This window comes from Scyliorhinus canicula, chromosome 27, assembly GCF_902713615.1.
Source record: "Scyliorhinus canicula chromosome 27, sScyCan1.1, whole genome shotgun sequence".
Lineage (NCBI taxonomy): Eukaryota > Metazoa > Chordata > Chondrichthyes > Carcharhiniformes > Scyliorhinidae > Scyliorhinus > Scyliorhinus canicula.
The window spans coordinates 19,266,320-19,283,150 of record NC_052172.1 but is presented as its reverse complement, the minus strand read 5'-3'; the positions used below and the strand labels follow the sequence as shown (position 1 = coordinate 19,283,150).

General features: G+C 45.7%; 1 protein-coding gene across 1 annotated transcript in view; it reads left to right on the top strand.

The window, feature by feature from the left end:
- sipa1l3 (signal-induced proliferation-associated 1 like 3) overlaps nucleotides 1-16,831 on the top strand; it is a 241,529-nt gene that overhangs the window by 112,734 nt on the left and 111,964 nt on the right. Inside the window, 1 exon segment of the mRNA XM_038786044.1 lies at nucleotides 13,099-14,892. Coding sequence (XP_038641972.1) covers nucleotides 13,437-14,892 — 1,456 coding nt within the window. The 5' untranslated portion in view covers nucleotides 13,099-13,436.

Genomic DNA, 16,831 nt, shown 5'->3' with positions numbered 1-16,831 from the left:
GAGGCACTCCACTTAAACATCACAAAGAAGATGGGAACACGGTTTCCAAATAGTGAAGGTTACTTTTAGGATAGATATCTGAAACAGAATGATCGTGTGAAATAAACTTCCAGACAGAATTGAAGAGGCAAAAATCCCGAATGCAACAATGCTGACTTTTCTGTAGACTGTTCCGTAGAAGGGTCATTCATCCAAAACGCTAACTCCACAAGAATTGGTGTTACCAGACCTGCTAAGTTTATCCAGCATTTTCTGTTTTTATTTAAGATTTCCAGCATCTGCGGGTATTTTGTTTTTATCTGATTTTTCATCTCTCTGGGTGGGTAAATCAGCATGGACTGATCCAACTTCCTTATCCGTACAATCTTGTGATTTTCTTTTGGTGGCATGTTGTTATTGAGCTATCTGTTCTTGGTGTGCGATGATTGCACTGTGGTCTGAATATTTGTGATATCAACATGCTGCTTTATCGAGAAATGTTTGCAGTTGGTTGCTGTGAAATTCTCCAGGCAGATATATAGAACATAGAACATAGAACAGTACAGCACAGAACAGGCCCTTCGGCCCTCGATGTTGTGCCGAGCAATGATCACCCTACTTAAACCCATGTAACCCGTATACCCGTAACCCAACAATCCCCCCATTAACCTTACACTACGGGCAATTTAGCATGGCCAATCCACCTAACCCGCACATCTTTGGACTGTGGGAGGAAACCGGAGCACCCGGAGGAAACCCACGCACACACGGGGAGGACGTGCAGACTCCACACAGACAGTGACCCAGCCGGGAATCGAACCTGGGACCCTGGAGCTGTGAAGCATTGATGCTAACCACCATGCTACCGTGAGGCCCCTAAATATATATATATAAGCACGGCAGTAATTTAATTACCCAAAGCATGAAATTGAAGCTTTTGGTTTCTCACTCTGATCAGATTCAGAACCTGAAGCTTGATTGGGCGGCATGGTAGCACAGTGGTTAGCACTGTTGCTTCACAGAGCCAAGATCCCAGGTTTGATTCCCGGCTTGGGTCACACTGTGCGGAGTCTGCACGTTCTCTCCATGTCTCCGTGGGTTTCCTCCAGGTGCTCGGGTTTCCTCCCACAGTCCAAAGATATGCAGGTTAGGTGGGTTAGCTGTGCTAAATTGCCCTTAGTGTCCCAAAAGGTTAGGTGGGGTTATGGGGATGGGGTGGAGGTGTGGGCTGAGGTGGGGTGCTCTTTCAAAGGGCTGGTGCAGACTCGATGGGACGAATGGCCTCCTTCTGCACTGTAAATTCTATGAAAGACGTGCTTGTTGGGTGAATTGGACGTTCTGAATTCTTCCTCTTGTGTACACGAATAGACGCTGGAGTGTGGCGACTAGGGGCTTTTCCCAGTAACTTCATTGCAGTGTTAATGTAAGCCTACTTGTGACACTAATAAAGATTATTATTATTGTTTCGTATCAGCACTCGTGGCATTGTCAAATTAGTTGAGTGTGTGTGCACATGTGGCAATGCCAGAAAACCGCAAAGAGTGATTCCTGCTGAATCCTAATGACCTTTTTGCATCACAGTATAATTTATTTGGCCTTCTGATTGTAAATTCTATGATTCATCAGACTTCCTAGGCTTTATTATAAGAATGTAGTTAACATATATAAAACACAAGAATTTGTTATCCAGTACAAACATTTAAAAAAAATACAACAGCTACAATAATCTATGTATATAACGCTTAATGAATCCCCATAGTAACTGTTCCAATTCAATACAAAATCCAATAAACCAAAACCCCTTTCAAGGGTGTGGCCCAGCACACTGTAATCGCACTTGAATGGGACTGGTCCTTTCCCGGAGATTCTGATCCAGTTCCAACTAGCAGATTCAAAACTCCTTCCGGAAAGCAACTCTAGCTTTAATGTTACCACGGCAGTTTGACACACCCAGTGTGGTTTCAGTTCACTGGAACAGCTTTAACATGAAAACAGGGCAACACTGCTTCTCTTCTGCAGTCCAGAACAACAAACTGAAACCCAAACACTAAACATCCTCTCACCTGACAGCTACAGCCCAGCTCCACCCACAAATGACATCGCCAAAGCCGCGCTACAGGTCATGTGGTAAGACCAAATCTTTCTTAAAGGGACATTCCCATGGCAGATGTTGCAATTGCCTTCTGGCAAGGTCCTGAATTAAGGGAAGGACAGCATCTATAACCAATCAATGGAACAAATCTGTTCAATGGGATTCAACCCTTCTCTTGTCACCTACCTGTGACGATGAATACTTGCATTATCTGGCTGAAACTCAGCTCCCCCTCTATTCATCCCTGTGGCAATTTTGATCATCATAAATCTGGTTTACTGGAAAAACAATACTTGTACATTTATGTCCCCTCCCGCAAAGACAGTTTGGAAATTAAACCCCAATGTTCCACAGGTAAGCCAAGTTGGGATTAATTCTGCTTGAACTAATTTGTTTATCCTACTCTAGCACTCCACATTACAAATTCAAGTACTTGTAACTGTTGCTCTGGTGCCAATTTATTGAGTTGGAGAGGTACAGACCGTGTTTAGCATCAGCTCCTGCAGGGCCCGTCTGATCAACCAATTATAGGGCTATATCCAGGATTCCACCAAAAAGGAGTTACTTATCAGCTGAGTGGGTGCCAGAAAGTCATTGCCATCTTTTCTTGAATGAGACGTCTTTGTTGAGCAAAATGGTTTTCTGCTTAATCTGCCTCAAAGCAGTGACTTGCAGAATAACCAGTACATAGAACAGTACAGCACAGAACAGGCCCTTTGGCCCTCGATGTTGTGCCGAGCAATGATCACCCTACTCAAACCCACGTATCCACCCTATACCCGTAACCCAACAACCCCCCCCCCCCCCCCTAACCTTACTTTTTAGGACACTACGGGCAATTTATCATGGCCAATCCACCTAACCCGCACATCTTTGGACTGTGGGAGGAAACCGGAGCACCCGGAGGAAACCCACGCACACACGGAGAGGACGTGCAGACTCTGCACAGACAGTGACCCAGCCGGGAACCGAACCTGGGACCCTGGAGCTGTGAAGCATTTATGCTAACCACCATGCTACCGTGCTGCCAGTAGTGTTGTCTGTATTACTGCCACACCTCTGGCTAAAAACCTTATTGTTCTATGTTGTCCCATTCCCTGTCCTTTGACTGTTCTTTTCATATTCTCAAAATACTTTATCGATCTTTCCATTGGTGATATCTGCAAAGCTGTTCCAGAGCGATATGTTTACATACATGTGCTTTTAATCTTTGGGATCTTTCCAAATGTTAAATCCATGCCCAACTATTCCCATCCAGTGCCTCAATCCTCATCCTGAATGCTGGCTTTGCCCGTAGCAGGATGTGGAGGATGTTGAGTGGAGGGTAGAAAGAGATGAATGGTGTAGTTAGTTTTCATTCTTTGATTATGCATCATGCACATGGCGAAGCTTCCTGCCAGCTGTCTCCTCGGGCTATGCAGGGTGTATGTGTTAATAATTCGGCATTGGTTGAAACTAACTGCCTTTCCAATGCATCAGCTTTTGTGTAACGCTGTCTGAGCTGGAGTACCATGTGGATGGATGTCACAAGGAGGCATAGCCATTACTTTGCCAGCCAGCGTGTGTGGAGGATTCATCGTAAAGTCTGGCGAAGCCTTTCGTTTTCAGAAAGCGGGACAACAAATGGAGATTGTTCCTGGGTGAGAAGCAGGAGAGTTTCTACTAATCTGTAAATGTAGATAACGATCAGTGGCATGATTGATCTTGCTCTAATGTACGTAGTGAGCTCACTGCTTTCTCTACGGTAATGCAGTGTAGTAGCTGTTAAATAATGGATAATGTAACTGATCTTCAGAATTTCGATTTGGCCTAATAATTTTGCATATGCACTAGGTGAGGTGGTTAATAAATCAATCACTGAGTAGAATTAACTGCATTGTTCATCGATCGTTTTTCCAGCATATGATTCCGACCCTACCAGCATAATACTGTGGCGTTTTCTTTCAGCAGTGAGTTCCATTCTGTTTTGTAACGCGTGAAATGTGGAAAAATCAGCCTGAAAGATGTCTTAACACACAATTGCTGGATAATATAACTTGGTGAATGAAGTGCAGGCGATAGATAAAATACTACGTTTAGTGTGTGTGTGTGTGTGAGTGAGAGGCAGCATAATAGATTGTTTCCTAGGCCGATCAGCCAGCAGCAGCAGCAGCCTGTGATCGAGCGCCTGACGCTCGGCAAGCTTCCGGCAAAGTGAGTTTACTGGTGCACCTCATACAGTACACAGACAATTGAAGTCTAACTTAATTACAGCAGTAGAAAATTGTTGTACCTAAATACGCGCAACTGGTGGGAAACGGTTGCCATGTAAAGCATGACAGCTGAAAGATTGCTGATGTGGAAACACTTTTTTTATTTTCTTTCCAGAGAAAAGAGCTTTTCAAAAATAATTTGCTGCTTCTAAGGTCTCTGTTTTGTGCACAAATGTGCCCCAGTGTAGGACTGATGGCAGGCAAGTCATTCTCTGGCAAACTGAACTGCAAAACTATTGACCTATGTGGCCTTGTGCTAGAGGCACAGCCTTAACCTGAATTCCTGTTCCCGATTGCTTCCCGCTGGATTGTGCATGTGTGTTGTTGGTCAGTGTGGGTAACATTGGGCTCAACTGTGGTGACCTCTGTGGTTGAACAGCCAGATAATAGGTAGGACGGTGGATCCCAAATCAAAAGGGAATTGCAGGAGGAAACATTGCGGGAATATGGGAAAGAGCAAGACTAACCAGATTACTTTTTTTTTTAAATATTAAAAAGCACAGCACAGACTTGATTTTCCTTGCTGTACGATTCTAATGGTCACTGCTGGGCTCGTGTATGTAGCTAAGCCATTAGATTGAGCTACCAAGAGGTATGCAGCCTGTGAAACTGCGTACCCAAGTTTGATGTAGCAACGGGAAGCGAACGCTGGCCATTTGGAGTAAATGCCAGTTGTAACCTACACTGCCTTTTTCTGTTACAATGTAGGGTTATTTTAGAAGCCACACTGGAGCTTGTAAAGCTGCCATCTCGATGAATTGGGCTTCAGTTTTAACTCCCAACAAAAAGACAAAAGCCGCTGATTTTTATTCCTGTGTAAATAGTTGAGAAAGTTGGCACGACATATTGTCTCTCCTTCAAACTTGAACTGCTGTAAGCCCACTGACTCACATTGTCCAACGTTTGGAAGCAGGTCTGCACTGGCCTGCCGCAGAAGGATAACTATACACTGCGCCGCCTCCAATCGCCAGACATCTGTCAGCACCAGCCATTGCTTAATAGTTGTGGGAAAGTAGGATTACCAAAATCAGTACTGAGACAATCTGACAAATGTGTGCCTGGGTGCTTCACATCCGTGTCAGAAACAGCATGCAGAAACTTGCAATTGTGACATGTAAAAGGTTTCAGGTTTTTTTCTTACTGCCAGTATTCCCAGGTGGAATGGCTTGTGAAAGAACTTGCCCTTTTCCTGATAGATACGTGGCTCACAGTCGTGCACTTCACGTCCCGAGAGAATTTTGTTGGAGTTTTCTGAATCAACCAACTAGCTTCCACGGACGATTGACCAAAATCCTAGATAAACTGGTGCAACGACCCATGAAGAAGTTCTTGGGTATAACATTGCAGACCCCCCTCCCAGTGCTTGGATGAATTGTTGGGAAGAGATTCCAGTGCAGTTTAAATACTGGTCTGGACTAGTTATGCTGAAAGACCAGTTTCTGTGCTGTAAGTAATACGATGGAGTGACAGATGAATTATATATGCTAGTTAAACCTTGTAGCCCACAATCCCCTACAAGTCCCCTGGCTCCCGTTTGAAATTTTTTAAAAATTGGCTTCATGTTTAAGCACTGTATTCAATTGAGGGTGGTTCACCGTGTTATCCTGTTTGTAGCCTCTTTTGTTTTGTTTAGGTGCCCATTTGCGTTCTTTGTTTTTATATTAATTTTATGATGCCAAGCTGGAATTAGTTCTGTAGTTCCTGACATTCAAATGATGACCGATATCTGCTGCCATCCATTTAGATCTCCTTGTATTGGGCAGCATGGTGGCGCAGTGGGTTAGCACTGCTGCCTCACGGCACCAAGGCCCCAAGTTCGATCCCGCCCCCAGGTGTCTGTGTGGAGTTTGCACATTCTCTCCGTTCTGCGTGGGTTCATGGATCATAGAATTTACAGTGCAGAAGGAGGCCATTCAGCCCATTGAGTCTGCAATTGGCCCTTGGAAACAACACCCTACCTAAGCCCATACCTCCACTGTATCCCCGTAACCCTGTAACCTTTTTTGGACACTAAGGGCAATTTGGCACGGCCAATCCACCTAACCTGCACATCTTTGGACTGTGGGAGGAAACCGGCGCACCCGGAGGAAACCCACGCAGACATGGGGAGAACGTGCAGACTCCACGCAGATAGTGACCCAGCGATCAAACCTGGGACCCGGGAGCTGTGAAGCCACAGTGCTAACCACTGTGCTACCGTGCTGCCTTATTGTTTCGCGCCCACAGCCCAAACTTATGCAGGTTAGGTGGATTGGCCACGCAAAATTGCCCTTTAATTGGAAAAAATGAATTGGGTACTTTAAATTTATTTTAAAAAAAATATATTCTTGTATTGATACAAAACCTGGTAAAACCTGGTTGTTTTGTAGCTGCTCCGTCACTCCACTTAACTCAGTTTGCCACAAGGTCCAGGTTATAGGTTGCATCTTTAGCCCATGTTTTACACGCATGTGACCCTATGCTTTTCACCGTAACCTCATTGCAGTGTTAATGTAAGCCTACATGTGACAAAAATTAATAAGACACCAGAGCAGATTTGGGCCATTCAGCCCATCGAGTCTGCTCCATGTTTAATCATGTTTCCCTCATCCCCATTCTCCTGCCTTCTCCCCATAACCCCTGATCCAGTTGCCTTTGTGAACCATTGAAAAGGTAATTATGTTTGGCGTGGCACTGGGGGTGGGTGGGCTCGGCACAGCATGGGGATAATCTTTGTTTATCTCTGGAAACGGTAATCAATTTGAAAAGTCTTCGGTAGGGAAAAAGTGTGTTGTTTTCGGTAATGTAACAGAGGGTGTTCCCACAGTGTACACACAGCTCTGGAGCTGCACGCAGCATGACACTTAGTGATGCATTTAATTTCTGCCTCTCTCAAACTCCCGTGGCTCTGTTTGCACACTTTGCATTGTGTACGGAGTGGATTGTGTATTCTGGTGCTGCCATTTGTCAGCTTTATTAGTACCGAACATTCTTCCCTGATCTCTCAAAGCCTCTGATTCAGTTAGAGCATTAGCTGGCTGCTTGATGGTATTTGAGTTGACAGCTCTGAATGTGGTATTGCAGTTCCCATTCACCCTGTCCTAATAATCGTGGCTGCTTTGGACTTGGGATTTTGCCCATGGGAAACTGAATTAAACTTTTCCCAACCCTGCTTCATTCAGAAAGACCTGGATCCCACTCTGTTAGGTTCAGTTGGTGGGGTCACAAGTCCTTCAGCAGTGATTGAGCTTCCCGATGTTCAGAGAAAATACCTAATCATTAAATAATGTACCATAGGTCTGATGGGGTCGTACACGTGTTAGTTGCGATATTGATGCTGAGCATAGAACATACAGTGCAGAAGGAGGCCATTCGGCCCATCGATGTCTGCGCCGACCCACTTAAGCCCTCACTTCCACCCTATCCCCGTAACCCAATAAACCCTCCTAACCTTTTTGGTCACTAAGGGCAATTTATCACGGCCAATCCACCTAACCTGCACATCTTTGGACTTGTGGGAGGAAACACCCTCTGTTACATTACCCAGCGGAAACCCATGCAGATACCGGGAGAACTTGCAGACTCTGCACATACAGTGACCCAGCGAGGAATCGAACCTGGGACCCTGGCGCTGTGAAGCTTAACACACCTTAACACACAACATAACTGTGGATGCTGGCAATCTGAGCGCTGGAAATACTGTGGAGAGAAACAGAGTTAACCTTTCAGTTCGAGATGCCCTTTCATCAGAACTAAATCGAAATATGGCGGCACAGTGGTTAGCACTGCTGCCTCACAGCGCCAGGGACCCGGGTTCGATTCCCGGCTGGGTCACTGTCCGCACATTCTCCCCATGTCTGCGTGGGTTTCCTACGAGTGCTCCGGTTTCCTCGCGCAATTCCCGAAAGACATGAATTGGACATCCTGAATTCTCCCGATGAACAGGCGGCGGAGTGTGGCGACTAGGGGCTTTTCACAGTAACTTCATTGCAGTGTTAATGTAAGCCTACTTGTGACAGTAAAGATTATGTTTTTGAAATGCAAGCATTTTCAAGCTGGTGTATGCACTAGCTTACATTTCTAACTTGCTAAAGTTCTGATGGCAGGTCGCCATGACCCGGAATGTTAACTGTGCGTCTTTTACAGATCCTGCCTGATTGAGTATTTCCAGCATGTTGTTTTTTTAATGTTGGAATCCAAAAGACACCTGTTCCCTCAACTGCTTCTGGCCTTCTGTCTGTATGTTCTGAAGACTGGCTGCCTTCTGGTGGTACATTCAGGGGAATGTGGATTGATGCTAGATTTGTTATTGCAGCACATGCCACACTGGTCTGAGTGTATTTGGAAGAATTCTAGCGTTTGGTCTACAACTGCAGTATAACTCATGCAAATTTAGCAAGACTCGTAGTGTGACCTGTAATTGACAGTCTGGCTATTCCTCCATTACTGTGGTGATATGCATCACTGTAAATACACAAGGGGGTAATGTGAATACACTACGACTAAGTAAACACTAGAGGGCGCACCAGATACGTAATGACATGCAGACATACAGCTAATGAACACATAGAATAGGACACGACCAATGGGCAGTCAAGACACCCAGAGGTGACACTACCACAAGGGGGCATTTCACAACCCATATATAGGACAGGGCACACATGCTCTGTCTCTTTCCATCGGTGACACTTGGAGAGTAGGACAGGGGCAGATCAGAAGCATGACACCCACCACGTGGCTTAGAGCAGACTGGTTAGTTAGACTGAGTTACTATAGCAAGATTAGCAGGAGAGTCAAATTCATAGAGAACTGTGCTAATGGTTCAATAAATCACATTGAACTTACTTCAAAGCCTGGAGTATCTTTTGGTCAAAGCTGCATCGAGTTGCAGCCTGTGTTATCCCAGAGTACATAACACAACAATTACGTTGAGTCCGGCCTTTGAAAAATTCTCGTACCCTGCGCACCTTTTATAGCAATCTCAAAAAACAGATCTCCTGTAAATCGATTCTGCTGCAGCTGATTAAGGCAGACATGAGATTGTGTCGACAGAAAACTTTAGGGTGCATGATTTTTGTTGTTGAATGTGTTCTCATTGCTATTCTATTGTGTTGGGTCTGATTGGGGAGGGGGGTGGTCTCCAGATCATTTACCCCTTCTCTTGGCAGCAGATTAGGAAATCCAATCTCTGAGTTTTGGAATTCTGGGCTTTGTTGATTTTTAAAGACAAATTAATTTATGCTTCAGTTCCTTAAATGACACTTGATTGCGTTCAGTATGTTGCTGTGCCTCATGCTGACCTCTCGCTTTTTATTTTTTTTAAATCTCCCAGGAGGTTACACTTGGGAGAGGAAGGGAGGAAGTCTATAGTTGTGGCTGCTGTGGTGTGACAGGCTTGATGGGCCAGCTGGCCTTTTCCTGCCTGTCACTTTCTGTATGCAGTGTTTCGATGCAGCGTTCTGTATAACGTCAATACTCTGAAACATACTCGTCTGATCGGGGGGCATCCAAGGCACAAGATACGTTGGTGATTTGCAGAGGTGCATCTCGCATTCGAAATAAGGATTTGACCATTTTAGGTCTTCAGTTTCCAGCCACTGCATCCTGTGGACTTTAGGCAGGATGCCACTGGTTTATAATCTTGGACTTGACCCAAGACACTTCTGCCTCCTTGTTTTAGATTCGGGAAAGCAGTGCTCGGACACTGCAGTATATAGGCGCCACCGTTCCTGATTTTCCTTTGTGATTCGCTGTCACTTCTGCTCTGACCCTGTTGCGTGTCTGCTTGCTCAGATGCAGAGTGTGCATGCCTCATTCAAATTTTACTGTAACAAATAGAACATAGAACATGCAGTGCAGAAGAAGGCCATTCGGCCCATCGAGTCTGTACCGACCCACTTAAGCCCTCACTTCCACCCTATCCCCGTAACCCAATAACCCCATCTAACCTTTTTTTGGTCACTAAGGACAATTTATCATGGCCAATCCACCTAAGCTGAACATCTTTGGACTGTGGGAGGAAACCGGAGCACCCGGAGGAAACCCACGCAGACACGGGGAGAACGTGCAGACTCCGCACAGACAGTGACCCAGCTGGGAATCGACCCTGGCGCTATGAAGCCACAGTGCTATCCACTAGTTCTACCGTGCTGCCCGAGTAGCTCAGTGACAAAGAATCTCAATTCAATTTATTTCCAAACAGATTTAATTTTTTAAATTCAGTCAATGTTTGTCCCGAGCACGCTGGAGAATGGACGAGTAACTGGTTCTTTCTGTGTGCTTCTGTCGTGAGAGATTATATTCATGCACAAAGTTGCCAAGTGCAGGAAGTGCCTCATCGCTGGCTGCTCACATAACCTGTATTCCCCTGGATCTTTAATGCCTTTGGGTCTCGTGAGATCAGTGATTTTATATTTGTCAGGGTTATGGATAGTGAGAGAACCGTTTGTCATGGACAATACTCAGGGTAAAGTATCTCCAGATTCAGACCACGCTGTTCCCTTTGGGAGCTGAAAGAGCCATTATTATAATGAATTAAGTGAAGCATACTGTATCAGACAAACACTATGGCTACTTGAGCCATTTCTATATTACCCCGATGTTTATCTACTTGCGCAGTTCAAATCGATCAACGACCATTCCCCCACCGCTCTCTGTAACTGCACAACTGACTTTTTGGGAATCTTTCCTTGCCTGTCAAGAAAGACCCCATTTTCAATATGTGCATCACACATATTGAATAGGAAATGGGTGAAAGAAACGAGTATTTGAAAATTTTAAGTTATATTGTGTGGTGCCGTGCAATGTTGCATTCAGTAGAAATGCTAAATTTGTTTGTACAACAAAGAAATATCTACTCTTCCATTATTATAGTATTGCAAACAGGTGGGCAGTTTTATTGCAAAAGCCTGTCCTTGTACCCCCAACACCTGCCCATGCTTTTATCATCATTTGCCTTTAATAAAACACACAACACTTGGGTGGCACAGTGGTTAGCACTGTTGTCTCACACGCCAGGGTACTGGGTTCAATTCCAGCCTCGGGTGACTGTCTTTGTGCAGCTTCCACTTTTTCTCTCCCCGTGTGTGCGTGGGTTTTCTCCGGGTGCTCCGGTTTCCTCCCACAGTCCAGAGATGTGCAGGTCGGGTAGATTGGCCATGTTAAATTATCTCTTAGTGTCCAAAAGGTTAGGTGGGGTTACTGGGTTACGGGGATAGGATGGAGGTGTGGGTGCTCTTTCTGAGGGCCGGTGCAGACATGATGGGCCAAATGGCCCCCTGCACTGCAAATTCTATGAAAAGTAGAAATAACTGGATGATGCTGAGTGAAGTACGAGTCAAATCTATATTCAACCATCAAACAATGGCTGCCACCAATAGGGGTCGATCAAACCATCTTCCCTGATGTTTAAGAGTACTACCATCACTGAATCCTCACCATTAACATCCTAGGGTTACCATTCACCAGAAACATAACTGAACTGCTGCTGCAAGAGCAGGTCAGAGGCTGTGAATTCTGCAGCGAATAGTTCACCTCCTGATTCCCCTTCTCCTTCGACAAAGCACAAGTCTAGGAATGTGGTGGAATACTCTCCACTCGTTATAACAGCCACTATAATAATGGCTCCTTCAGCTCGCAAAAGGAACAGCTAGTCTGAATCTGGAGCTGCTTTATCAGGAGTGCTGCCCCATGACAAACTATTCTCACTATCAGTGACACTGGCAAATTTAAAATTGCTGACCTCGAGACCCAAAAACATTCCAGAAGCTCAACTGCATCTAAGCTGCATGATCGACATTGCATCCACCAGCCTAAGCGTTTCAGTCATTCCACACTCTCTCAGTGGCAGCTGTATGTACCCTTTACGAGATGCACTGCAGCAATTTGCCCAAGTTCCTTCAACAGCATCTTTCAAAGCCCATAACCTCTGCAGATGAAGGCAGCTGGTGCATGGGAACACCACCACCTCCCAAGGGACACACCACCCTGACTTGGTATTGTATCACTGTTCTTCCACTGCCTTTGGGTAAAAGTCCCTCCCTAACAGCTTTGTGGATGTACCTACACCACACGGACTGCAGGGGCTCAAGATGCCAGCTCATCGCCACCTTCTCGAGGGCATATCCCAGGTAGGCCTTGAGCAGGGAAGGATTTGGGGTGAGTGTACCAGAGCTCAGGATTACAGGAGTAAGGAGCAGCTATTTTGGAATATGGAAGGATTTTTGTGTCTATGCTTGGGAAATGAGGATAGGATTCGGTTAACTGTTTTAGATGAGTTGCAATTTGTGACGGTCAAAACGCAGGGAAATAATAATGTTGAGACAGCGCGTCAATATTTCATCCCCAATTAAACAATTGTGAGAATGACATTCCCAATGGAAATCTTAAAGACTGGGGAAAGTTGACCTCTACAAGCTTCCCCCAGTACTTTTGCGAAGATGTGTGGTAAGCTGCTTAGAGTCCCTGTGAGTAGTTAAGTTGCTAATTAGAGTTTTTGGATCTGGCAAAGGCTGAAAGCTCATTTAGTTTAGTTGGATCAATCCCACCTACTCATTATTGCTTCAATCTCTCATTTCTCACAACTGAGCTCATATCCGCGTATGTTGGGCTTCGTTGGTAACTTCTCATAAGCTAACGACTCTTTGGTTGGTTAAAAAGTTCCCCATCCCCGGTTTTCCTTGGTCAGTCCTAAATGCGAGTCAGTGGTGCAGTGAAACTGCAGGATTTCTGAGTTGTCTATCATATGGTTACATTTAAGTATAAATCAGTAATTTATATTTTCTGTTCTTGTTGCAGGATGATTACCATCTGCTATCGAATGCAACACTTCTGTAAATGTGTTGAAACGCGTCAGGAGTATATTTGGAATTACTGAGCCACCTCCAACTACCGTTCCGATTCTGGGTGTTCCACATTACCTTTTTTTTTTAATGCTGCAAAGTAATTAAGCATGCAGGCAACATGGAATTATAAAAGGAGACTTCAGATCCAGATATATTGCAGAGCTGCTCCTTAATTACATTTTGGCTCACTGAAATTACTTGTGCTTTAAGCTCGAATGAGCAGCTTCCAGCAGTGAAAGAAATGACTGGGACCTTTCTGTTACTCCCAGTGAGCCAGAGTGTTAATAGACTATGACAAGCTATCGGCCTGTTCAGAATGAAACGGTGGAGGCTGGTGGGATTGTCGTAGGCGGAGTGGACATTCTTACAGGTACGAACACTTGTGATTACTATGCATCTCCATTCAGGGTCCCGAATGGGAACGTCTGCTATGCAGGTGAAAATGCGCCCCGTGCGAGTTCAACCCCTGCCATGCCAAAAATGGGAGTTCGAGCTCGAATCGCAGACTGGCCTCCAAAGCGAGATGTCACGAAGGATGCTGCATTAGGTTCTGCAAGGGACTTGGACAGACCCATGGCGGACACTGAATTTGGAGGTTTTCATAGTGGGCACTACTGCCCAAACTATGAAAATACTTCCCATGCCTCACAGGCCCGTGGCCTGCACCATATACCTCGAAAGTCCAAGGAAGTGGAGTTCCAGGGTGATTGGCCCAGGTCTCCAGCCAAAATGTTTATTCCACTGAGAGCTCGAAGTAACAGTGAGATTACCCTCAATGAACATGACGCAGAAGGAGCCCTAGAGCATAAAGGGAATGGAATGCTCCCCTTGAGGGAATATGGGAGCACTTCATCCATCGACGTTCACGGAGTGTCTTCTGAAAGCTTCTTCGACATGCTGAAAGAGTTCAAAAATGAGAAGATTGATCAGCGGAGCTCGGCGCCAGGGAACCTGAAGAAGCTCCTTCGGGCTGATGTGAGCATGGCCTCCAATCTGAACCTTGCGGGTGGCAGCAAGACTGACGACAGTCAAAGTGAATCATCCCTGAGGGATGAGCCCAAGATGTACAAAGATCGGGAGAAATCGCGCAAAAAGCAGTCTCGGAGCGAAAGTGGCGAATCGATCTTGAAGAAACTGCGTAGCAGCAGAAGCGAGCACGAGTCGGGGAGATCCAGCTCAGACCACGAAGACAGTAGGTCCCAGGATAGCACCAAACCATGGGTTTGTCAGAAGAGCTTTGGGCATTTTGATGTGCAGAGTATACTGTTTGACCTCAATGAAGTGGTGAGCAATAGGAACTATGTGCCTCATCGGAGGAACACCACAACCGGTGCCTCAGCTGCATCTGCTGCTTCACTCGCGGTATCTCGGTCTCTCGCTCTGGCAGGCCTGGACTCGAACTTTAGTAGCACCGAGGAGATGATCGGCAAAGAGAATCTGGAGTCCGATCTCGGTGACAGCAACTGCAACGATCTGCTCCTCAAATGCCCTCATTTCCGCAACGAAACGGGTGGATGCAGCGAGCGCAACATCAGCTTGTCGAAAGCGAGCGTCAATGCAGGATTGGGCCTTGGCTGTGAAGGTGGATTTCCAAAGGTGGTTTGGAACCCATACTGCACAAACGCAAGCATCTCCGAGCTGGAGGTTCCGAAGGAAAGGCAGCTCCGCCAGGAAAGATTGAAGCATTTCAGCATCGAGCATGTGGATCGAGGAGCCAGATATTATCAGGATTACTTCCATGGGAAAGGTACAGTGACTTATCAAAGCAGTCCTGGTTTCAATCCTTGCAAATTGCTTACTGATCTATTTTCTCACCTCAAAGTCACAGCTGGAGGTGAACTATAGTTTAAAAAAATTATTTTATGGGGTGAGGGGCTTTTATGACTTTAAATCTGTGCCCTCTTGTTTTTGATCCTTTCAAGCGTGTAAACCGTTTCTCCCCGTCTATTCTGAACAAGCCCCTCATGGTTTTGAACATTTCTGTCAAATCTCCTCTCAACCAGGGCAGCACGGTGGCACAGTGGTTAGCACTGCTGCCTCACGGCGCCGAGGTCCCAGGTTCGATCCCGGCTCTGGGTCACTGTCCGTGAGGAGTTTGCACATTCTCCCCGTGTCTGCGTGGGTTTCGCCCCCACAACCCAAAGATGTGCAGGGTAGGTGGATTGGCCGCACTAAATTGCCCCTTAATTGGAAAAAATTCATTTTAAAAAAGGATTGTTGAATAGGGAGAGATTGGGTCGGCTGGACCTGTATTCACTGGAGTTCAGAAGAACGAGAGGGGATCCCATTGAAATGTATAAAGTTCTGCCGGGGCCGTACAGGCTGGATGCAGGGTTGTTGTTTCCTCTGACTGGAAGGTTCTAGAACCAGAGCCCACAGTCTCAGGATGTGGGGTAGGCCATTTAGGGCTGAGATGAGGAAAGATTTCTTCACCGTGGCGAACCTGCATAAATTTCTGCCAAAGAAAGCTGGAGGCCAAATCAGTGAATAAACAAAGACCAATACAGCACAGAAATGGGCCCTTCAGCCCTCGTACCGGTCATGTTAGCACCCTTTGCCAAAGCCCTCAGCACTTCCTTGTGCCGTATCCCTCTATACCCATCCCATCCATGGATTTGTCAAGATGCCTTTTGAACGGCATTAATGTATCGGCTTCCCTGGCAACGTGTTCCGGTATATTTAAGAAGAATATAGATACGAAAGGCATCTGTGGGTATGGTGAGAGATTGGGAGTATGGTATTAGAGGGTCAGCTATGATCTTACTGAATGGCGTACTCCTCCTATTTTCTATGAGCTTCATCTGCTGCCTGCCCACCCATTCCACCAACTTTCTGTTGTGTCCCTTTGAAGTTCTACCTCCACCCCGTTGACTTACCAGGTTTTTTTTAACATCTGCAAACTTTGAAATGATATCCTAATAACGGTCTGGGTCATTAATATATATCCAGAACAGCAAGGGTCCCAACACAGACCCCCGGAGAACTCCACTACAAACCTCCCTCCAACCCAAAAATATCACAACTTTCTGTTTCTCCTCGCTCCGCCAATTCTGTGTCCATATTGCCACTGTCCCTTTTATTCCTTGAGCGTGCTCACAAGTCTGTTGTGCAGTCGTGTTTCAAATGCCTTTTGGAAGTCTGTCTTCACCTGGTCCTCAGCATTACCTTAATTAACAGCAATATTGCCACTTTATTCGGAAAAAAACTCTCAAGTTTGTTAAACGCAATTTTCTCTTAAAGAAATCTAGAATGGCTTTCCTTAATTAACCCGCATTTGTCCTTGTGACTATTAATTTTGTCCCGAGTTGATTGTTTCTCGAAGTTTCTCCACCATAGAAGTTAAACAGACTGGCCTGTAGATGCTTGGCTTACCTTTGCACCCTTTTTTGTTTCTGAGCGACGCTTGCAATTCCCCAGTCCTCCAGGCCCCTCCCTGAGTCGAAGAAAGATCGACCAGCCCTCTCTTTTCTCTACCTCACTAATAAAAGAAAGTATCCAATAATATGGGTGGTACAGTGGCTGGTTTAGCTCACTGGGCTAAATCGCTGGCTTTTAAAGCAGGCCAGCAGCACGGTTTGATTCCCATACCAGCCTCCCCAGACAGGCGCCGGAATGTGGCGACTAGGGGCTTTTCACAGTAACTTCTTTGAAGCCTACTCGTGACAATAAGCGATTTTCATTTTCAG